Source organism: Pan paniscus, chromosome 17, assembly GCF_029289425.2.
Source record: "Pan paniscus chromosome 17, NHGRI_mPanPan1-v2.0_pri, whole genome shotgun sequence".
NCBI classification, from domain to species: Eukaryota; Metazoa; Chordata; class Mammalia; order Primates; family Hominidae; genus Pan; species Pan paniscus.
Window position 1 is genome coordinate 76,456,596 of NC_073266.2, and position 24,644 is coordinate 76,481,239.

General features: G+C 42.6%; 1 protein-coding gene and 1 pseudogene across 29 annotated transcripts in view; one reads left to right on the forward strand and one right to left on the reverse strand.

Annotated features, from left to right (window-relative positions):
• Positions 1-24,644, forward strand: part of ZNF532 (zinc finger protein 532) — a 122,997-nt gene that overhangs the window by 49,124 nt on the left and 49,229 nt on the right. For 18 of the 29 annotated variants that reach the window (XR_008621952.2, XM_034943838.3, XM_034943845.3 and 15 more), the window contains 4 exons: positions 4,512-4,617; positions 4,882-5,033; positions 6,280-8,642; positions 22,419-22,600. Coding sequence is in view for 28 of the 29 variants with exons in the window: in XM_034943838.3 (XP_034799729.2) it covers positions 4,919-5,033; positions 6,280-8,642; positions 22,419-22,600 (2,660 nt within the window). In the remaining variant the exon portion in view is untranslated. Of the gene's footprint in view, positions 1-4,511; positions 4,734-4,881; positions 5,034-6,279; positions 8,643-22,418; positions 22,601-24,644 lie in introns of all 29 variants that reach the window. The other 11 variants (XM_063597346.1, XM_055102746.2, XM_055102742.1 and 8 more) reach the window with 4 other exon arrangements.
• On the reverse strand, positions 14,107-14,276 carry LOC112437825 (U2 spliceosomal RNA; annotated as a pseudogene).

Consider the following 24,644-nt stretch of genomic DNA (forward strand, 5'->3'; position numbering starts at 1 on the left):
GTTGCTCCTGATGTGCGAGGAGGGGAATGGACGGGGGCGGGGAGCCTACTTTTATAACCTTGAGGGAGGAGTGTGGAATAACTGCAGCAAAGGGCTGGGGCTGGCTTCACTCCTCTATTTCCCAAGGTCGTGCCCTGGTTCGTGGCATTAGTAAGTGACTCCTGTGTTGATATTTCCAGAAGCAGTTTGAATTTCAGATCAGGAAATCTGTTATATTTCAGATCAGGAATATCAAGTGTTAGCTGAAGAAGAAAACATACTACCTTGAGCAAAGTATTTGTATATCCATGATGGTATCATCAGGTTTAAGGAAACCAGTAAATAACTATTTTGGATAATAGCAACTATATTTGCTAATTTCTTGTTAACTCATACAGAATTAACAAAACATGCATTTGTTCTTTGACTGTGCATATAAACTGTATTTGTACACTATGTGTTACCCTGGTGTAGGCTGCTTAGAAAATGAAGCTCTTCTGCTGAGAGGGGGCAGAGTGTGATCAGGGTGCCCAGCAGTGCTGACAGGTCAGAGGGTCCAGGCGACTTGTTGGTGTCCCATTGTGTCAGCTTTCTTCCCTGTGGCCGGGGAGGAACCTTTAGACCTGCAAGGTGCTGGCTGTCTCAACTTAATCAGGGTCTGACTAGTGTGAAGGCTAAAGGTAAAATGAAACTTTTCTGTGGCATTTGTCACTGGCATGGGACCTTCAGATGGCAAGTAATTAAGAGATTCCATAGCTTTTTTTTATAATTGCTTATTTTTCTTTTCCACATTTTTTCATGTGTGTGTCTGCGTGTATGCTATTTTTTTGAAATCTGAGAATCTGCCATTTTTGGGGCCCAGTCTCTCCCACCCCTGCCTGCACTTCCTAGAGAGAGGCAGTGAACCATGGCAGCTGCTCCAGAGGCGCGGCTGATCAAATTTTTAAAAAAAACTTGGCCCTGAAACTGACCCCTGTCCCCAGCTGGTTTAGGAAGAGTGAAGAAGCATGAGGTCGACCTGCGTAGCTGAACCGACGTGGTGTTTGGAATGGAAATGCAGTGAGAAAATAGGTTTCCCTGATACGCAGTCAAGATTGAAGTGGGATAAAAGCGGCAGAAGATCAGTTGGAAGAGAAGAGAGAAGGTTTTTTTTCTTTTCTTTGGTGAAAGAGATACAATGTGCAGAGCCTTGGAAATTCTAAAGATGTAAGAGATTGGTGATGGAGGCAGAGCTAAGGTTTGCATAATGGGATAATGGGAAGAGCAAGAATTTGAATGTAGGCAGCCAAGAGAAGTCAATCCCTGTGTTTCTTGAAGATGTATAAAAACTGGGGATGCTAGCTAGATTCATTTTCTAAGAGGAGGAAATTAAATTTGAAACATTACATAATATAAACATATGTTATAAGAACATTTTATATTTGAAGGAAAGATAGGAAAGATGAAAACATGCTAGATCCATTCATTTATTGAATTATTTTTTTTGGGCCAGGCACAGTGGCTCACACCTGTAATCCTGGCACTTTGGGAGGCTGAGGCAGGAGGATTGTTTGAGCTCAGGAGTTCGAGACCAGCTTGGACAACATAATGAGACCCCCATCCTAAAAGAAAGGGAAAGGAAAAAATATATATATATAAAAGAATTATTTTTTAAAAAAATTCAGTGGAATAAAAAAGATACAATGAAGGGTCTCAGTGGCCAGATAGTGCTAGAAAATAAGACTGGGAATCCCAAAGCAGACCTTGTATTATTACAGTTGTTTTATGGGAAGCCTTTATAATACTGCCAAGATGGTCAGTAGACTTTGATTTGTTTTTCTCTAAGTAGGACTGTTATGATTTAGAGGGTATTGATTTTCATTAAGGGAAATGTTGGTTTCTGTATTAAATAGGGAACCAGCGTTTTCACAGGTCAGAGGAGGCAGGCCTTGGCTGGATTTAGGCGTGCATCTTTCTGTTTCAGGATTAAAGTTGGGATTTAATGGTTAGGCTGTGCCTGTGCCTTTAATACTGACATTCTCTAATTGGAAATTGGGAAACCAACAATTTTTTTATTGCAAAGGAAGAAGAATTTTGTTACAAAGTATGAGAAGTATGATTAAGGGGTGAATAGGTTTTTCTTACGTTTTTCTTTTGACTTCATAACTTTTGACTTCTGCCAACAAAGATGAAATAGCTTTTCATAATTCTCAGAGGCTTTGAGTAGGAAAGGAAATGTTTTGTCTCTGTGTCATACGAGAAAATAAAGTGATCATGTGACAGACCTGAGTTCTTTCAATTTCCTTTTTTGTAAACAGGTCTGATTCCCTCAGATATTGTTGATGTCTTTGGGTGAAAGAACATTATACATTAAGCACAAATGCTATTAGTGAATTATAGGTCATTTATATAGGGTTTACTTTTAAATTAAAAGACCATTGGCCGGGCGTGGTGGCTCACATCTGTAATCCCAGCACTCTGGGAGGCCGCGGCGGGCGGATCACGAGGTCAGGAGCTTGAGACCAGCCTGGCCAACATGGTGAAACCCCGTCTCTACTAAAAATACAAAAATTAGCCAGATGTGGTGGCAGGCGCCTGTAATCCCGGCTACTCGGGAGGCTGAGGCAGGAGAATTGCTTGAACCCAGGAGGCGGAGGTTGCAGTGAGCCGAGATCACACTGCTGCACTCCAGCCTGGGTGACAGAGCAAGACTCCGTCTCGGAAAAAATAAATAAATAAAATAAAAGACTATTATCGCCTTTGAAGGGAGATGTATTTTATAGGGCATAAGTGAAAGACATTGTTAAAATAACTAAAGCTAATTCTGTTTGAAAATCAAACTGTTGAGGGAAAGGGAAGCTAAAATGAGATCGTTCTATTTTATCTTTTAAAAGAGAGGACTGAGATTTATTTTTGTAATGTTTTTAAGCAAAAGAATCTATTTTTAAGACAGTAGTACTTAGGAATTGGGGTGGAAAGCAAAGAAAACTTTCAGGCATAAACATTCCTCTTTGTATTCAGTATAACTGAGAAATGAAGTGGGAGTTATACATTTTTTTCCCCTCCAAGTGGAATGGAACACTTGCTCTTGCCTTCCAGAATGTGGGAAGGGAAAGGGTAATAGGACAATGTGATTGTGGGTATGAAAAACATTCCTATAAACCAAAAAAGAAGTGTGAAGTTACAGAGTGGTATCCATTCCATTAGTTATACAACCCCAGAGAGGGGAGTCCACGCACCACAGTGATCTCGGGTTTCAGACGACACGATGCGCTTTCGGTTGGCCACTGCACTCAGAAATGCCCATTATGCATTTTCAGCTTCTAGTCGGCCTTCCTGCAGGTGAACTAGGATGACTGACTCACTTTTTAAAACTACCATCAGTTCACTCTGACCTCTTAGCACGTCCCACTGCTTCATGCTGGACTTCCCCACGTCCCCCAAGAGAAGAGTATAAACCTTAGGTGGAGTAGAGGGATGAGGACAGGGTGAGGCTGGATCACTGTGGAGAAAGAGTTGCTTCTCAACCCCCAACCCCTTGGGGGGTTTGCAGGCATGGGAGTTCCTCTCTGGGGCCTTCTAGATCCTAACTCTGCTTTAGCTGGGCAGGTAGGAAAAGATAGGGGTGATGTGGAGGTCAACAAGTTTAGCATTAACTCAGTGATTAATTACGGCTGCTGTGCATGCGTTTATAAAATCAGGAGGTTCCTGTACGTGTAACAGCAGAAAAAGGTGAGAAGAGCCATATTAACCTTCCCAGGGTTCATAAGAATGTCAGACAGTCGCACTGCCGACCACTCAAGTTTGGTTTCATGGGGCGACCTTTCCTCATTCTTGTGGTTGTATGTTCTGGGCCTCCCACCCACTGAGTATTTGAATTATCTCTTATCTTCTTTTTGTTCCTGAACCGACTGCCCTCTGGGATGAACAGTGTGAAACTGTATAAAGTCTTTTGCTCACCAAAGTCATAAAGAGAGGGCAAATGACATAAAATCCTGTGAAGCTCTAAAGAAAGGGTGGGGGGACTAGGGCAGAGCCCCACTACCATGGGGACTTCCAGAGCCTGAGCCCAAGCTTTGCATCAGTTAAAAATCTACTTTTCAGGCCCTTTCAACCCTGGTGGGGCAGGGGGTGGTGTCTTGAGTTTTCTAATCACAGTGACCTCCAACTTTAGATCAACATGGTTGGTAAAGATAGATCACAGGGATACTCTGCTAATGGCAGCTTTATTGTGAGTATTCCATTTACAACAGCAGGATGATGAATAGAAAGAAGAGTGGTGACATTCAGGGATTATTTGTAAGTGGGTGGATTCTTTTGTGGATATAGTGCCTGACAGATGGCTTTTTCATTCCCCACATTTTGCAGTTTAAATGTTCAATTTCATTTAAAAAACAAAACCATAATCACAGACTTTCCACTGAATCTGACTTCTCATAGATATTTGTACGTCAGTATCCCTTTAGAGATGTTAATGTTTTATTTCTTGTGTACTTTTTGCATTGGTGGTAGCTTGGTGCTGGGGGTATGTTATTCCCCCTCTGTTTCCACAGGCGCCCCTCTGAGAGAAGAGTGGTCACAGAATGTTTTCTCTATGCTGAGTCAGCCATCGAAAGAAAAGCACGTGTGACTTCTTCAGCTCGGTATTAACCGAGACAGGTGTGAATAGAAGCGGATTTATTCTTCAGCTCCCATCGAACCCTAAGTGTTGATTTCGCCTTCAGCAGTAGTTTTTTCTAACCAAATTCTTCAGTGTGTTTGGATGTGTCCCCAGAGTGAGTTAATATACTGAGGGTCTTAGCAGCTGTTGATAGATTTGTGGTGTATATGAGTTTTCTCAGGCATGTGTATTCTCACTGAGTAGAAGTTCTCTCTTGACCCTGGAATAGTTAACTTTTATTAGGAATGTGTGATGTTTTCTAGATTATACAAGAAAAAGAAAATCAAGTGCTTCAGTAAGATGTGGAAGGAGGCAACGTGTCAGGGACCACTAAAGCAGATTCGAAGGAAGGATAATGACACAGCAAATACCGAAGGGCAGAGTCTGTCTAGGAACATGCATCTAAATTGGCTAGGTGAATTCTTCCACTGAAAGTTTCCTGAAGTCAGCTGCTACCCTCTTCCCTTCCGACTGACTGCTGCTTGCTTCATTCCCCTTTCTCTTCTCTCACTCTCTCCTCTTCCCTCTTTCCTTTCCTTCTCTTCCTGGCTGTTTGCCTCCACTGCAGAAGGAACAGATCCAAGAGATCCCCTCACTTGCTGAGGGCCCCAGAGCTAGTGAGTGACAGAGCTGGGTCCAGCCCTGTTCTTCTGTTATAAACCCAGTGCCTGTCTTGGTGTTGCGTTATTTGACACTTATGCTAGAAAGATGAGTGACACTTTGCCTGTCCTCAGGCAGCTTACAGGCCAGTCTGTAAGAGGAGACAAGTATACACAGACTGGAGTAGAGACCAGGAAACAGTAGAGTCTCAGGATGGAAGGCTGGGGGTCCAGGGAGCAGAACATGCCCCCTGCAGTGGAGGCTTTATCTCCCCCGACAATCACTTGTCCTCTGCGGGTCGGGGGAAGAGCCCCTTTTAAAGATCCCTCAAGCACTGCATGTATTCATATATCCTTCATGTTTAGTAATGGCTGTGACCATCCATTTTTCTAAAACTCTCCATCCTCCTATCATCTGGGAATGTTTCTTTTTTAACAAACATAATAGGGAAAATTAGGGTTAAATAAAAATGGACAGAATCAGCTCCTTAGGACTTTTTTTTAAAAAAAAAGTCCCAAATGGAATTTATTAGCAGATATCCTGCAGTAGCTGTGGATGCTGATTTCTTTCTTCTGTGGATGAATATTGAAATCTGTACTTGCCTTTTTTGAGTGTGGTATGTTTCTTTTAATAAGGTATCCCAAATCTGATGGTGACGATGATAGTGATAATTTTGCCAGCAGAATTAAATACTGTCAAGATCAAAATATGTTGGAAGTAGCTTTTTATGAAAGGGACACATTTTCTAGGTGCTACACCAGAACCTGTTTTTCTAGGCTACAGCAGTTTCAATCAACTTCATTCTTGTTAGCTGGGAGCAACGCTGGTAACACCGTATAGCAGTGTGGAGGGCTTACTTTTGAAGCTAAAATTATCTAGGTCTTACATGTATTTTCTCGATGTTTGTCCACTTGGACTCAGAGTTTCGTAGTTACCGTAAATGCAGTTACCTCCTTGCTCTTTCTTAGTAATCGTTATGTTAGTGTGAATTGTATAGGGGTTTTATCTCATCGTGAGGAAATACCAATTACTGATGGAACTATTTTCTGCTCATTTAACAGAACATCTGCTCAAATTAATGACCATGGGGGATATGAAGACCCCAGACTTTGATGACCTCCTGGCAGCATTTGACATCCCAGATATGGTCGATCCTAAAGCAGCTATTGAGTCTGGACACGATGACCATGAAAGCCACATGAAGCAGAATGCTCACGGAGAGGACGACTCCCACGCACCATCATCTTCTGACGTGGGTGTCAGCGTTATCGTCAAGAATGTTCGGAACATTGACTCTTCCGAGGGCGGGGAGAAAGACAGCCACAACCCCACTGGCAATGGCTTACATAATGGGTTTCTCACAGCATCCTCCCTTGACAGTTACAGTAAAGATGGAGCAAAGTCCTTGAAAGGAGATGTGCCTGCCTCTGAGGTGACGCTGAAAGACTCGACATTCAGCCAGTTTAGCCCGATCTCCAGTGCTGAAGAGTTTGATGACGACGAGAAGATCGAGGTGGATGACCCCCCTGACAAGGAGGACGTGCGATCAAGCTTCAGGTCGAATGTGTTGACGGGGTCGGCTCCCCAGCAGGACTACGATAAGCTGAAGGCACTCGGAGGGGAAAACTCCAGCAAAACTGGACTCTCTACGTCAGGCAATGTGGAGAAAAACAAAGTTGTTAAGAGAGAAACAGAAGCCAATTCTATAAACCTGAGTGTTTATGAACCTTTTAAAGTCAGAAAAGCAGAGGATAAATTGAAGGAAAGCTCTGACAAGGTGCTGGAAAACAGAGTCCTAGATGGGAAGCCGAGCTCCGAGAAGAATGACACCAGCCTCCCCACCGTTGCGCCATCAAAGACAAAGTCGTCCTCCAAGCTCTCGTCCTGCATCGCTGCCATCGCGGCTCTCAGCGCTAAAAAGGCGGCTTCAGACTCCTGCAAAGAACCAGTGGCCAATTCGAGGGAATCCTCCCCGTTACCAAAAGAAGTAAATGACAGTCCGAGAGCCGCTGACAAGTCTCCTGAATCCCAGAATCTCATCGACGGGACCAAAAAACCATCCCTAAAGCAACCGGATAGTCCCAGAAGCATCTCAAGTGAGAATAGCAGCAAAGGATCCCCGTCCTCTCCCGCAGGGTCCACACCAGCAATCCCCAAAGTCCGCATAAAAACCATTAAGACATCTTCTGGGGAAATCAAGAGAACAGTGACCAGGGTATTGCCAGAAGTGGATCTTGACTCTGGAAAGAAACCTTCCGAGCAGACAGCGTCCGTGATGGCCTCTGTGACATCCCTTCTGTCGTCTCCAGCATCAGCCGCCGTCCTTTCCTCTCCCCCCAGGGCGCCTCTCCAGTCTGCGGTCGTGACCAATGCAGTTTCCCCTGCAGAGCTCACCCCCAAACAGGTCACAATCAAGCCTGTGGCTACTGCTTTCCTCCCGGTGTCTGCTGTGAAGACGGCAGGATCCCAAGTCATTAATTTGAAGCTCGCTAACAACACCACGGTGAAAGCCACGGTCATATCTGCTGCCTCTGTCCAGAGTGCCAGCAGCGCCATCATTAAAGCTGCCAACGCCATCCAGCAGCAAACTGTCGTGGTGCCGGCATCCAGCCTGGCCAATGCCAAACTCGTGCCAAAGACTGTGCACCTTGCCAACCTTAACCTTTTGCCTCAGGGTGCCCAGGCCACCTCTGAACTCCGCCAAGTGCTAACCAAACCTCAGCAACAAATAAAGCAGGCAATAATCAATGCAGCAGCCTCGCAACCCCCCAAAAAGGTGTCTCGAGTCCAGGTGGTGTCGTCCTTGCAGAGTTCTGTGGTGGAAGCTTTCAACAAGGTGCTGAGCAGTGTCAATCCAGTCCCTGTTTACATCCCAAACCTCAGTCCTCCCGCCAATGCAGGGATCACGTTACCGACGCGTGGGTACAAGTGCTTGGAGTGTGGGGACTCCTTTGCACTTGAAAAGAGTCTGACCCAGCACTACGACAGACGGAGCGTGCGCATCGAAGTAACGTGCAACCATTGTACAAAGAACCTCGTTTTTTACAACAAATGCAGCCTCCTTTCCCATGCCCGTGGGCATAAGGAGAAAGGGGTGGTAATGCAATGCTCCCACTTAATTTTAAAGCCAGTCCCAGCAGATCAAATGATAGTTTCTCTGTCAAGCAATACTTCCACTTCAACTTCCACTCTTCAGAGCCCTGTGGGAGCTGGCACACACACTGTCACAAAAATTCAGTCTGGCATAACTGGGACAGTCATATCGGCTCCTTCAAGCACTCCCATCACCCCAGCCATGCCCCTAGATGAAGACCCCTCCAAACTGTGTAGACATAGTCTAAAATGTTTGGAGTGTAATGAAGTCTTCCAGGACGAGACATCACTGGCTACACATTTCCAGCAGGCTGCAGATACGAGTGGACAAGTAGAGTATCATTTAAATTTTTGTGTTTCAGTGATGAGTCTGTAGGCATGAGTGCTTGATAAGATGCCCTTGATTTTAGGGTGGGAATGCAGTGAAATGGACGGGTGTGTGTGTGTGTGTGTGTGTTTGGGGAGGGGAGGGGGAATGCCTGTGCAGCCGGGCACATGATCCAGTAAGGATTGTTTTCATAGAATAGAAACAATTAGCTGGGGATGTGGTGGTGGCAGTGGTGTTGGAGGTGGTAGCAGGAGTGGTAGTGGCAGTGGTGGTTGTGGTTGTGGCAGCAGTGGCGTGTGCCTGTTGCGCCAGCTATATTCGGGAGGCTGAGGTGGGAAGATTGCTTGAGCCCAGGAGTTTGAAGCTGCAGTGAGCTGTGATTGAGCCACTGCACTGTAGCCTAGCATTGGGGCGAGATCGTATCTCTTTAAAAAAAAAAAGAACAGAAACAATGTTGAAACATGAATCTTATTTTAGTAAAACGAGTTTTTTGAGGGGAGGATAATATATATGTACTAGTTGAGTTGTGGAACTTTAGATTTTGGTAATCGTTTGGTCATTGGAATGTATATTGAAAGTCTGAGATTTAGCGGATTATAGTGTCATCCCATTGTATTAGGTATTTGAGCCCGGCTTCATCATCAGAGCTCCTGAGTTAGTGACAATTTTGATATTTAGAAAAATACTTACTGTTATTTATTTATCTATCTGCTGGCAGCTCTACTGAGCTAACTGTTGTTATTTATAATGCTGATCTTTCTTTTACAGTTAAATGCATTTATCAGTACCCATTTCTGTGGCATGTCTGCTTACTTAAGATGGTGGTCCAGAAGTGTGTTCAGTAATATCCTTCACTGCAATGAATTTAAGCCACAAATGGCAAACCCATCTCCAATTAAACAGAATACCTTTGTGTGTGTTTGCAGCTTTTGTTTTGTAGTGAAGTGCAGGTCAATGTTGGTGAATTACATTTCACAGTGGGCATCAATCAGCCTTTTATCTCCATCATTTGCTACTTCATGAGGCAACTTTTAGCTAATAGATAAATGTGTTTATCATAAATATATAATCTATTATTTGGAAGTAATTAGACATGTTGAATGAAATAAATTCGAGTTAGACCATGTGATGTATTATCCAAACCAGAAAGCTTGTGAAATTTCACTGGGCACAGTGGCTTATGCCTGTAATCCCAGCACTTTAGGAGGCCGAGACAGGTGAATTGCCTGAGCTCAGGAGTTCGAGACCAGCCTGGGCAACATGGTGAAACCTCATCTCTACCAAAAATACCAAACATTAGCCGGGCTTGGTGGTGCATGCTGTTGGTCCCAGCTACTTGGGAGGCTGAGGTGGGAAGATCAGTTGAGCCTGAGAGGTGGAGGTTGCAGTGAGCTGAGATCATACCATGGCACTCTAGCCTCAGGTGACAGAGCAAGACCCTGTCTCCAAAAAAAAAAAAGAAAAAAACTTGTGAAATTCAAAGGGAGCACTAGTTTGAGCTAATATACTCTGCTCCTCAAACATCTCTATAAAGATTTAACAGTAAACTGGGCTTTCCTTTTTTTCTCCCTCCAATATTTTGTTAATTAATTAGGATGTTTATGCTGCAATTCAGAAGTTTGGTACTATCTTGGTGATTAGTTCCTCAGGGTAATTACTGGTTTAAGTTCTTTGTAGCATTTTGAGTTTGGGGAACAAAAGATCAAGAATACCCCGGTAATTTTTTTATCTGGTTTTTCAGTTCAGTGGAAATGGAAGCAATAAAGAGTTTTGACAGCATTCTTGCAGGTTTGAATGTTAAATGTTTCATTGGCTCTGGCAGTAAAATGCTCAAAAAATAGGAAAGCAGCAACTTAGTTCAAGAAGGCTATGATGGCTCCAGCTGTTAACCTAGCCCGGTGACAATGCCTGGGTTCTGTCTACATGGATGTCCTCCCATCTTGACACAGCTTCATCAAAAGGATAATATTTCTTTTCATCCTAACAGGATGCAGTAAAAAAGGGGAAAAAGCCAAAAAGCTCTTTCTTCATTTCTGTTGTCTTCGTGTCTGTGTCTGCTGGTGGGCTGTGTAGAGCGGTCGACTGTGTCCTGGCTTAGGAGGGTTCTCACTATGAGCTGTGTGCTCTGTATCTGGCCTTTGGAGCTACCCTCAGATGTGTCTGTCTGAGACCTCCTTCTCTGAGAGCAAGGAAGGGCATGAGCAGGCAGGTAGGAATGTCCTTATTCCCTGCGTTTCCCTAGTTTTTGTTTTTTATTAACCTTTTAGGCTCAACAGCCAAACTAGGGTGAAACGGGTGAAGCTCTGTCCCCAGGAGGAGAGATGAACATCTTTTCTTTTGTGTGTGGTTGCTTTGGCATCACTTTTGTATCTTGCTGGGATGAGTACGCAGGTCACCTGTTTGACGCGGAATCCCAAGGAGTGAATCAGGGCAGAATGTATATTTAACTCTCAGACCAGATACACACAAGCAAAACACTCACCTCCTGATCTGTTTCCGTTTTGCAGCCATCCACTCACCTATGTAGGCCACTCAGCTCACCAGCGAAGGGCGTTGGTTTGTAGTGAGCTTCAACCCACTGCATAGCCAAGCACTGCAGGACCAGCAGTGTGAAAAGGCCCCATAGCACACTCTCCTCCTGTTCCTCGTCTCCCCTTTCTCACTGGATCCAGAATGCTTCTTCACAGCTTCCCATTTTCCCAGACTCAGCCAGACTGTGTCACTCAGACCCAAGAGGGGAGTGTGGCTTCTGTCTCAGTAGGAATAGCTGCTGTGTCTTCAGCATTCATGGTTTAACCCAACCTGGAGTCTCTTCCTTGGTTCTAGGGGCTCAGTAGGATGCCTGTGGCTGTTGCCATCCTAGCCTCCACATGTGGCCATGGGGGTTCTCGACCATTACTGTTGCCTGGGGTGCTATCCAGCAGCCATGGGAGTGGGAGGTGGGGGCTGCAGTAAGACAGGGAGAAAAGAAAAGAGAAAATAGCCTTTGTTTCATCCTTCTCGTTTGCCAGTCACATGACTGTTGGCCAGTTTACAGTTTGTTCAACTGGAATGGGAAAAAATTACACAGAACTTGGTTTCTGTCTGAGGGTGGCACTTAAAACACACATGACTGCTTACAAATCTAGAAATGGACACGGGAGCCTGAAGTACCGGCAACTGTGCCAAGCCCCTCCTTTCCTCTGTTGTACAACATATTCCATATATTTTTTTTTGAGATGGAGTCTCACTCTGTCGCCCAGGCTGGAGTGCAGTGGCACGATCTCGGCTCATGGCAACCTCTGCCTCCTGGGTTCAAGTGATTCCCCTGCCTCAGCCTCCAGAGCAGCTGGGATTACAGGCACACATCACCGCATCCAGCTAATTTTTGTATTTTTAGTAGAGACGGGGTTTCACCATGTTGGCCGGGCTGGTCTTGAACTCCTGACCTCAAGTGATCCACCCGCCTTGGCCTCCCAAAGTGTTGGGATTATAGGTGTGATCCACCCCCCGCCCGGCTAGCATTCCATGTATTTTAACACTTTAACTCCATTTCCCCATTGACCTCCACATTCTTGGTAGCTCATGGGTGAATTGGAAGAGTATACCAGTCTACACTGTAACTTTTTTCTGGTGCTCACACCCTGACCTGTGCTTTCTGGGGTAGGAACCCAGTGCAGTTTAAGCCTGTGCCTGTGGCTCTGGGGCAGGATGCCCTGGGTCTGCACATTAGTGTCTAGTTAGTCTAGTCTTGTCACCCGAAGTGGATTCCTGAACCAACCTTGCTGCCACTGTTCATGGTTCAGAAGGTGTAAAGGGTATGGCCTCTGGGGTCCTTGCTAGACTGGCAGGTCCATCGCCCTTTACTCAGTGCCTTTCAGCTCCTTGGTTTACCGGGTCTGGAGAAAGGTATGACTTCATTAGCGGAGGGACCTCCTTCCCTTTTTCTTTTGAGATAATTGTAGATTCATGTAAGAAATAATACAGAGAGAACTTGTATACCCTTCATCCAGTTCCCCACAATGGTAACATCTCACAAAACTATAGAACAATATCACAACTGGGACATGAGCGTTGACTCAGTCAAGACACAGAGCTTTTCCAGCACTACAAAGATCTCATATTGCTCATTTATAGCCACCCACACCCTCTCCTCACTCCTTAACCCCTGGCAACCACTAAGCTGTTTTTCATTTCTATAATTTTGTCATTTCAGGAATGTTACATAGATGGAATCATATAGTGTATAACTCCTTAGGATTGGCTTTTTTTCACTCAGCATAATTCCCTGGTTGTTGCGTATATCAATAGTATATTCCTTTTTATTGCTGAGTAGATTCCATTGTATGGTTGTACTATAGTTCATTTAACCATTCACTTGTTGAAAGACATCTGCATTGGATCCAGTTGGGGGCTATGATGGATAAAGCTATTATTAACATTGTGTATAGGTTTTTTTGTGGACATAAGTTTTTATTTCTCTGGGATAAATGCCTATTTATCATCAGAGTATAACTGCTGTCTTACATGGTATTTGCACGTTTAGACTCTTAAACTGTTTTTCAGAGTGGCTGTATCATTCTATATTCCCAGGAGCAACACACGAGGGATCCAGTTTCTCTGCATCCTCCAGCATTTGGTGCTGTTACCATATTTTATTTTAGCCATTTTGATAGATGTGTGGTATTATTTTATTGTGGTTTCAATTCATGTTTCCCTAGTGGCTAATGATGTTGAACACCTTTTCATGGGTTTAATTTGCCATCTGTTTTTCCTTTTTGGTGAAATGTCTCTTCATATCTTTTGCCCATTTCTAATTAGGTTGTTTGCTTTTACAACAAATCAATTGGGTTTCACAAGTTCTTGATAGAGCCTAGATACTAGTCTTTTGTTGGCTATGTGGCTGCAAGTGTTTTCGCCGAGTCTATAGCTTGTCTTTTCATCCTCTTCTTTAGCAGAGCAAAAGTTTGTAATTTTCGTGAAGTCAAGTATATCAGTTTTCCATCTTATGACCTCTGCTTTTGGTGTCAAGTCTAAGGCGTAGCTCTAGATCCTAAACATTTTCTTCTGTGTTTTTTTCCTCAACGTTTTATAATTCTGTGATTTACATTTAAGTCTGTGACTCATTTTGAGTTGATGTTTGTATCAGGTGTGAGATTTAGGTGGAGGGTCATTTTTTCCCCCATACATGGCCATTTGTTGAAGATGCTGTCGTCCTCCAATGAACTGCTTTTGCCCCTTTGTCAAGTATCAGTCAGGCATTTGTGTGGGGCTATTTCTGGATTCTTTATTCTGTTCCATTGATCTGTGTGTCTGTCCCTCTACCAGTATCTACAGTCTGAGTACTGTAATTAGGTAGTCTTCAAGTCTGGTAGATGGATGCTTCCAATTTATTTTTCTTTTCCAAAATTGTTTTCACTCATCTAGTTCTTTTGCCTTTTCATATAAATTTTACAATAATGTTGTGTGTTTCTGTAAAACAACTTGCTGGGATTTTGATAGGAATTGCATTAAACCTGCATATCAGTTTAGGGGAGAATTGACATCTTTACTATATTGAGCGTTTCAGTCCATGAACATGGGCATAGATTCATCATTTATTTATACTGATAAGAACAGATACTACACTTGTTCTTAGCCAAAAGGCCGAGAAATGATGCTTCATTTATTTATATCTTTGATTCTTTGTTTTGTAGTTTTCTTTTCTTTTTGTTTTGAGATGGCGTTTCGCTCTTGTTGCCCAGGCTGGAGTGCAATGGCGCGATCTCAGGTCACGGCAACCTCCATCTCCTGGGTTCAAGAGATTCTCCTGCCTTAGCCTCCCGAGTAGCTGGGATTACAGGCATGCGCCACCATGCCCGGCTAATTTTATATTTTTAGTAGAGACAGGGTTGAGATGGGGTTTCTCCATGTTGGTCAGGCTGTTCTCGAACTCCTGAGCTCAGGTGATCTGCCTGCCTCAGCCTCCCAAAGTGCTGGGATTATAGGCGTGAGCCACTGCACCCGGCCTTGTAGTTTTCATCATATAAGTCCTGTGCATGTTTTGTTAGATTTCTTTTTTCAAACAATCATAAGTGGTATATATTTTTGGTGAGGACACATTCATCACTAATAATTTTTATATATTTTTTGTGTATCCTTTGACTCTGTTGAACTCAGTTATTGGTTTCAGGGCTTTTTTTTGGATAGATTATACTGATTTTTCAGATATCAAAATAGCCTTGCATTTCTGGAATGAATCCCACTTGGTCAAGCTGCATATTTCTTTTTATATGTTTTGAATTATAATTGCTGCTATTTTGTTAAGGAGTTTTGCATCTATATGCATGTAGATCTCCTTTTTTGTTCTGTTCTTGTTTGGTTTGAGATAGGTTGATACTCACTTTTGAAAGAATTGAGAAGTATTCCCTCCTTCAGTTTTTCTGGAAGAGAGTGTGTATAATTGGTGTTAGTTTTTCTTTGGTAGAATTCTCCAATGAAACCATCTGGGCCTAGAGATTTCTTTTCTAGGGTTTAAAAAAATACCTGTTGGGCTGGTGGTGGGGGAATTGGCAGAGATCAAAATTTACCTTTGCTACTGGGCTTCTCTGACACCCACCATCTGGGTAGGGACGTTGGGACAGACAGCTCATTACAGTCTCAAGAGGGCTGAAGTCTTGGCTGCACCTCTACTTGGCACAGGTTGGGGTGGGGCCGTAGTGTTTTCCGTGGGATTTGGTTGGAGTAGAGCAGTGTTCCTTTAAAAGTTTTCTGTTTTCCTAGGCACTCCTTTCTTGGTGGTCGGCTACAGAGCACAGGCTTTTCTTGGGAATTTTTTTTTGTCTCTACCCATTGGCATTTTGGGTTGCTAGCTTCTTCAGCTCCAAATCTGGGATATATGAGGCAAAGAGAAACCCAGGGAACTGACTACCCTGTCATTCCTAGGGTCTTGAGGTCCCTAGCTAACCTTTCACTCCACCTTTCAGAGTCCTTTTATGTTTGTTTTATATATAATGTTCAGGGTTTTGAGTTGTACTTAATGGGAAGAATAGGGAAAGTTACTCTTATTCCATTTTCCTCAAAGTGGACATTTTACTCCATGTTTAAAAAAGATCCTAATATACCTGTCCTGTCTTCAAGGAGAGATTGTGTAATTGCATTATTGTGCTCTGCCGGAGACTTTCAGACCCCAATCTCTGTTTTTGCAATTAGGCTTCCTGGGAGGGTCACTTTCCATTTGACTTCCTGGGATTTCTGTTGTCTCTGAATGGAAGACATTTTCTCCACCCAGTGTAAACTTCCTTTCTTAGCCCCGTCTTTAAAAGCAGTTAGGAGTGAGAATTGCGTCTTTTACCTTTCACATCTGGTGAGCTGAGCCTCTTTTAAGACCTTAAGAACATACTTTTCTTGATTTAGCTCAGTCACTATCCCCTTTTTTATCTTTCTTTTTATATTTTATTTTTCCCTTGTTATCATTTTCTATTTTGACCTCTGTTTATGTTTTGAACAGAGCCTGTCTCAGTTTCCCCAGGGTGCTTCTCTGCACCCAGCAAAGGGTCTGTCTGCCTGTGAGCACCAGCTGGGGCTGTTCCTCCCACGCCTCTCACCACCTCCCCTTACGCATGCCTTTAGCCTTCGGAGACTGCCAGTATGCCATGGGTTAAAGGAAGGTTTGGGTGGCATTTGGTGCATTCTCTTTGCCAGTTGCTGCTGCTCCTCCAGGTGTTCTGTAGACAATCTATGCAGAAGTAACAATTGCCAGAGAGACTCAGAAGCACCACTTCCTTATGAACTGGTCTATGCTCAGTGACCCCCAAGAGCAGGTCTCTGGTAAGAGCTGTGTTGGAATATATGGTTTTAGCTCGAGGCTCTCTGCCATACATTCCCAAAGCTGTCTTGGGATTTGATCACACTCTGGTACACGATCTGGGCCAGGAACCGAAAGCCTGCTAGGCTGAGGTTAGACTGCCTGCGTGCATCTGCTTACCCCTTGGAGGAGACAGTGGCAGAGGGAGAGAGCCTAGAGGACTGAGGACCTTGTGGGGATCACTACCTTCCAGGGAGCATGGAATCAAGCAGTAAATAAAAACAGTTCTGAGCAGTTGACTCTTTAGCCATTAAATCTGCCCCAGTTAGGGGTTTGTATTCTGATCTATCTGCTTAATAATCTCTGCTTTGGGTTACGTTGAGAAAAGGGAGTGGGCAAGAGACCAGAGGAGCTTTCCTTTTCTCCATGAAGTATTTAAGAGCTGAGGACTGTCGTTTGAATAATTGATATTTTAATGTGTTGGGATGTCATTGCTTCACCTCCTCTTAAAACCATGTCTAAATTTAACCAACTACAGACTGGAAATGCTTTCTGTAACCCCTTAATTTTAAAAACCTGTTTTCTTCTTGTGGCATTTTTATCAGCTGTAGAATCACAGAATGCTATAGGTCTTTTGGCCAGCCCTTTTATTTTACAATTGAAAAAACAAATGCCCAATTGGTGGCAGAGCTGGGACTCAAGGCAAAGTTTCTGTATTGCTGGTTCATTCTTTCTGCTTCTCTAAGATGTTGAAGCATAGGCTTTTACAGCCGGAGGGACCTTAGGAATCACATAAGGATGGATTCTTGGGGTTACTTCCAAGTCACCTTCAAGAGTGTGGATAAAGGTGACATTTGCAGTGGTCCTCATTTTTGGGGATTGCTGGTTCACTTTAGTTTCAGGAACTTTCTGGGCATCGTTAATACAACATACTAACTGTATTCTCGTGAGCAGCCTCTGCTGGTTCTCGTTTCTAGATCCCGCTCTGCTCAGACAGCTTCCTCTGGAAACCAGGGAGCTCACCTGAATTCCTCCCCTCCGCCGTCTCCCAAAATACCCTTATTAGCTGAAGACTTGTGACCCTTGGCTTTTGGTCCTGCTCTTCTAAGTGTTTAATTTAAATTTTGGTCAAGACTAGTCCTGTCCTAGTTTATATTTTAGTGTTACCAACCTTCAGTTTACCCGTATTCTTCAGTAATAAGCATCTAAGTAGATGATATGTGTTGGCCATATAGCTTTCTGTAAATTTGTTCATTTAACTGTCAACTCTTATTAGGGATTTTTTTGCGTAGCAGAATGATTTGAGGACAAAACCAGCACAACCAACTAGCTCTGTGAGCAAAAGGCATATAAAGCCATTTCTGCTGTATTTGCTTGGTATGACTTCCATTTAAGTGAGATCTGAAATGAAATGCTTTCTTTGTGTTCTCAGCGTGAAATTGGACAAAAGTGAAAGCCACAAAACAAACTGGTATACTTTATTATTTTTGGATAATTATACTTTAGGCAGAAGATTGTGGAACTTCTTTTAATGAGGTGAGAGTAATTTGCTTAGCATCTGGTCTGACTGTTAAGCTGGTATTGTTTCTGCCTTTAGCTCCGATGTTTCATGTTGGTGTAGGCTTTTGGTCTGTTTGAAATTTAAACATAAATATACAGCCATACGTTTCTCTAGCCTCTCTCACTCTCATGTACCTCTCCCAGGCTATTTTTCTGCCTAAAATATGAGCAAAAACACGTAGAATTATTTTTCTTATTACTCAGCTAATTCCTCATCTATAGAAAGAGGATGTCAAGCTTGAACACTCTCTGATTCCTTAACTGGCCAGAATGTACCTGGTTCCCCCTTCCCTGTAGCCTGCATTTGCATGCTATTGATCAATTTCAGTGACAGGATTGGATAGAAAAGGCTCAGTAAGAGTACCGGGCGCAGTGGCTCACGCCTCTAATCCTAGCACTTTGGGAGGCCAAAGTGGGCGGATTGCCTGAGCTCAGGAGTTCGAGACCAGCCTGGGCAACATAGTGAAACCCTGTCTCTACTAAAATACAAAAAAATTAGCCAGGCATGGCGGTGCGTGCCTGCAGTCCCAGCTACTTGGGAGGCTGAGGCAGGAGAATTGCTTGAACCTGGGAGGCAGAGGTTGCAGTGAGCTGAGATTATGCTGTTACACTCCAGTCTGGGCAACAGAGTGAGACTCCATCTCAAAAAAAAAAAAAAAAAAAAAAAGTACAGTCATCTTTTAGTTTCCTCAGGTGTTGGTTCTAGGACCCCCTTCAGATACCAACATCTGAGAATGCTCAAGCCCCTGTTATAAAATGGCATAGTATTTGCATATAACCTAAGCACATCTGCCTGTGTCCTTTAAATCATCTCAAGATTACTTATAATACCTAATAGTGTAAATATAAATAGTCGTTATACTGGATTTTTTATTGTTGTATTGTTATTTTTTATTTTTTTCCCAAATATTTTTGATCTGTGGTTGATTGAATACATAGATGCAGAACCTCAGGATACAGAGAGTTGATTGTAATTGCAAAGCGTGGAATGTGGGTACTTTTCGGCTTTATTTTCCTATAGCTTTCTAGTATTACCTATTGAAAAGTAATGTTTACTTTAAAAAGTAACAGTTTAACCGAGCAAATAAGGCTGCCCTAGAATAGAAATTAACTTTATTACCTAAGTACCGAAAACATTTATCCATTTTTAGATGACATAAGTAAAATGTCAAGACACACATAAAACCACTTAGGTGCCCTTTATTATGCTTTCTTCTATTGAAAAGGCAGTTACTGTCACATTAAACTGCTTTATCCTCTACTAAGTAGCTTCAGCTTGTGTAGTAGAGTGTTAGAATTTTAAGATATATTTTAATTTACTTGATTAAAAAAAGTAAGGAAAGTCAGTCATTACAGGCCACAAAGAGATCCTTGTGTGCCCTCATGCTCAAATACATCCCCCAAACCCAGAGGATGTTCATCATTTTCATGAATTCAAAGCATTAGAAAAGCTAATGGAAGATACTCCTTTGTGCTGTGAAAATGCATCACCACTATCGTGGGAAACAGGGGATGACAAGTTTTCTATAACAGGAACAGTGAATACAACTTGAGGGAGTACAGCTAAGCAAATGATGTCATGTGAGTTTAAAACTATTGATACCATGCAAGCATCAAGGAGGAGGATGTCTCCAACCAAAAGAGCGTGTTTTTTTTCTCAAAATGGAATGGAGCCAGCACGGTGGCTCACACCTGTAGTCCCAGCACTTTGAGAGGCCAAGGCAGGAGGATGGCTTGAGGCCAGGAGTTTGAGACCAGCCTTGACAATATGGTGAGACCCTGTCTGTACAAAAAAAAATAAGAACATTGGCTGAGTGTGGTGGCGTGTGCCTGTGGTCTCAGTTATTGGGGAGGCTGAGGAGTGAGGATTGCTTGAGGCCAGGAGGTGGAGTCTGCAGTGAGCTGTGATCACGCCACTGTACTCCAGCCTGGGCAACAAAGTGAGACACTATCTCAAAACAACAACAACAATAAAAAACCCAAACCAAATGGAGTCAAGGAGTAGAGGAGGCAGGTGAATAAAGATAGAAATGTGGGAGTAACTAAGTGTCTGTACGTGGATATGCATGCATCTACAGAAACTAAAGGCAAGGTCTCTAGTGTCCAGCGTGATTCCCCAGTGACCATTTTCTCCCACTTCAGGAATTGCAAAGTATGAAAGCATTTTGATTTGAGGCTGTAGTCCCTATGCCTCCCTCTTTCTCCTTGTGCTTCTGTATCGAAAGTGGGTGAGGAGCCTCAGCTGATGGGAACGAGTGAGTGCAGAGTCCTACAGTTGGGGTGGGGAGACATGATGATGATACATTCCAATGAATTTAAGTAATTCCTTGTGCATCTTATATGTATTGTGAAGGATAACCATTTGTAGTATATCTTGATGAAAATGTGAAAATTTTTTTCAGGAACACTGTCTGCTTTTTAGATTTTCTTTCCATTTGCTACCGTTCTAAAGTAGTGCAATCACATTACTTTAGATAAAAGAGAAGCAGCAGGGGAGGGGACTCACCTCTATTCTGACATGCCGTGGTCATTGTTGGCATTCAGGTATATTTGCTAATGGTTTTCCCTGTGTGTTTTTGTTTATTCATTCATTATATCCCCACCCCACTCCTCGATTCCAGTTCAAATCCTGGTTCTTCCACTTAATAGGTATGGAGCCTTGGGCGAGTTTCTTAACTTTACTGAGCCTCATTTCCTTATCTGTAAAGTGGAGATGTTATCTGCTTCATAGGTTATGAGAATTAAATGAGATGATGTACTTCAGTTTACTTAATGTATTTAAAATACCTAGCTTACCATTTGACTCATGGTAGGATGGGACCAATCTATATATTTTAATATAATATGTATATACACACACATGCATGTACGTGTGTATGTATATATGTATGTATGTATATAAATGTGTGTGTGTGTGTGTATATATATATATATAAATGTTTTTTGACTTCTTTTAGTATAGAAAATGCTAACTTTATTCCCAAGTAAGTGCAAGACATTTTAAGATGCCTGTGGAAGTTCAGACATCATAATTCCCTGCCTGGGACTGTGTGAAGGTAGATAGAAGACTTTAGTTCACAGAAACAAATGGTTACCTGTGGTAATGTAGATGTTAACAGGATCTGTTATTAATGAATCTGTTGACTGGTTTTCCTTGCTGTGGCTTGTTCTAACCTTTGAAATATGTGTTATGAGAAAAGGGGTGCTATTTTTTAAATGATGCTAACTTCATTAAAGCTACCTGTAATGTTCTTATTTTGTGATTATAATAAACATTTTATGGGATAAAATTTGTATTTTAGTCCTTTCAGGAGAAAATCAAGAAAGAATTTTCAAGTGAGTTTCCTATTTTTCTTAGTCTAAGTCACTCGGAAGTTTAAACCTTAATTTTTGGGCGTGCTTCAAAAACTAGAAGAATAAAAAAAGTCTTCTTAAAATTTCTTAACTGTTGTCAATATAAACAAATGCTTTAAATCTTAGCAAGAATCTATATTTTGAGGCTTTCTTTGGCTTTAATACAAATTGTACATTTTAGAAGATGGTAGATAATTTGTGTTTGCACGAATGTCTGAAAGTATTTAAACACAGTTTATGTCATATGCTATGTGAGGTTTATTTTTGGGGTGGAAGTAATAAGTCCTCAGTTTATGTTTACTTTAAGTTTTTTTGGTTTTGTGTTTTTAAAAATATACCATGTTTAGTGCCTATATCTAAGAGGATGAAAAACAGTGTTTTGGGTTTTCCTGGATAGTTACTGATATAGAGCCTTTTCCAAAGAGGATTTCACCCTTAATTTTATTTTATACATAATCAGATTTTAAGCTCTATAAAATTTTAATTTAATGTCTAAATTTGTATACTTGAACTTGAGTTCCTTGGTTTTAATTATAAATTATATCGTGGCCAGATCATCCATTTAAAGGCCAATTTTAGTGCAAAAAGAACAAATAATTGCTGTAGCCATTCTTTTGCATTCCTGTATTTCAGATTTCAAATAACTGGTCGGGGAACAATTGGATTAGCTTCTAATTAATTTTTATTATTTTGGAGAAAGCTTTTTATGAATTGTGAGGACTGTGACTACTGTCAAGATGTGTATGCCTATAAACTTGTTACTATATATTAAAGTCTTTTGCTCACATAAATTTGTAAGAATACCTCTTTGCCCTAAGCAAAATGCAAAAGTAATGGAATTGGAACTCTGCTGAAACGGGTGTTTTTAGCTCATACTTTGAGATGAGCCTGACTAGATAGCACATACTGTGATTTTACAGGATAAAGAATTGTACGCTGGACATGTAACTTTCAAGTTGGCTTTTCCCTTGGGCTTAGAATCAATTACTGTAGTGTTTGAAATGAAGGATGTATAATTATCTGGAGGTTTAACCAAGGTTCTTTGCATATTAGAAAGTACTTAGTAGGACCAACCCTGTTTCCCCCTTTGGTTTGTTTAGAAGACTTGCACTATCTGCCAGATGCTGCTTCCTAACCAGTGCAGTTATGCATCACACCAGAGAATCCATCAGCACAAATCTCCCTACACCTGCCCTGAGTGTGGGGCCATCTGCAGGTCGGTGCACTTCCAGACCCACGTCACCAAGAACTGTCTGCACTACACGAGGAGAGTTGGTTTTCGGTCAGTATATCATTCACTTATGTGCAAGTAAAACTCGTTCACTTACAACCGCACAGCATTTTGAGTGGTTTGCACACACAGTTTTCTGGGTCATACGGTGATACCTCGATTAACAGATCCTCTGGGAACCTAGCTCGTTTGTAGAGTCCATCTGTTTGAATCCTCTTAATGTAATATTGGCCCTGCTGGTCCGCACAAAGTGGAGGGTCATGGGGCCTGTCCTTTTAGGCACACTCTTGCCTGTGTGCAGGTGTGGCTTTGACTGTCAGCTTTTTTTGTTTCTGTACCCTTTGTAGCAGACTTTTGTTATCATACTCTTTGCATTTTAACTAACCCCTGCAAGAAAACTATACATTCCGCACCTGTTAATATTTCCCCTTCTCTAATGAAAACAGAAATAGTGCAATGGTCTTTTACTTTTATTTGGTCCACATTGAAGGATGGGGTGTATGTTCCAGCCTTGCACTCCAAATAACCTTCTCCTCCTCCCCACTCCTCCTCCTCCCCACTCCTCCTCCTCCCCACTCCTCCTCCTCCCCACTCCTCCTCCTCCCCTCTCCTCCTCCTCCCCTCTCCTCCTCCTCCCCTCTCCTCCTCCTCCCCTCTCCTCCTCCTCCCCTCTCCTCCTCCTCCCCTCTCCTCCTCCTCCCCTCTCCTCCTCCTCCCTCCTCCCTTTCTCCTCCTCCCTCTCCCCCTCCCTTCTCTCCCCTTCTCCTTCCCTCTCCCTCCTCCCCCTTACTCCTCCTCCCTTCCTCCTCCCCCTTCCTCCTACTCCCTCTCCCTCCTCCCCCTCCCCCCCTCCCCCCTCCCCCTCCCCCTTCCCCCTCCTCCCCCCTCCCCCTCCTCCCCCCTCTCCCTCCTCCCCCCTCTCCCTCCTCCCCACTCCTCCTCCCTCTCCCCTTCTCCCTCCTCCCCATTTCCTCCTCCTCCCTTCTCCCCCCTCTTCCCCCCTTCCTCCTCCTCCCTCTCCCCCTTCGAGTTCTCTCATTCCTCCCTTGTCTCTTCTGCATATCTTCACTGTGGTCCCTTTTACTGTCCCTCAGGATTCTCAGATGTGCATTGTACAACATCTGGCAAATCTAATGTTAGCTAGTGTTGAATGATTATATATTTGAACTTTTCTCTCCATCTTATGACCTTCCTGTGCCTTTTATATTTTCACTAAGAAGATTCCACCAAGGAAAACATGTCACTGATACACAGTGTCTTTGTTAATAGAGGTATTACTGTATTATATGTTTATCTTAACATTAAGTATTTGCTTACCTGGTAACTTTGTTAGATTGTTAATATGCAGTGATTTTTTTTTCACCTGTAATAAATTATGTTGAATAAAAATGAAGTCCAGTTGGCATGATTTGATGGTTTTATTTAAGTTTAGGTTATGGTATCATCAGTTCCTAGGTGGTTCTGCCCAGTTTTGCATTAAAAAACACTAAGCTATGAGACTTAACTTCACATTTTATCTCATGCCTCCAAACTTGTAATGCACAAATGTTTTATGGATTGAGATCTAGCCTGGTGGAAACCTTTGGCTTGGAAATCAAGAAACCAGTTTTCTTGTACCACTTCTGCCAGTAACTAATTATGTGGTAATTCACGTATTCTTTCTGTGCCATGGTGCCTCTGTCAGTAAAATTGGTGCATTGTCTGCCTCCAGCTCCACTGGGATGTTACTGAGCAAAACAGGATAATCAAAGGTGCCCCAGATCTGCAAAGTCCATGCAGAATAATACTTTCATTCTTGCCATCACGTTTTGAAACTATTATTAATGGATTATGTGTTTAATAATAGAAAGCAGCTCTGCAGCACTTCCCAAGTGCTCTTCTTTGCACTGATGTCAAATTTTTCTCAAATGTTTAGTTTTTCTAATAGAATGAAAGTTGATATGATTAAAGGAAATATGACTTCTTCAATTTTAGCTATTGCTGATATCTTTCCTAAATTAAAACAGAAGCTCCACATGCAGGCTGAAAGTAATCAACTCACTTGGGAAAAGACCATCCTTGCTCTTCTGTTCTTTTGCCCTACTCACAGAGTTGT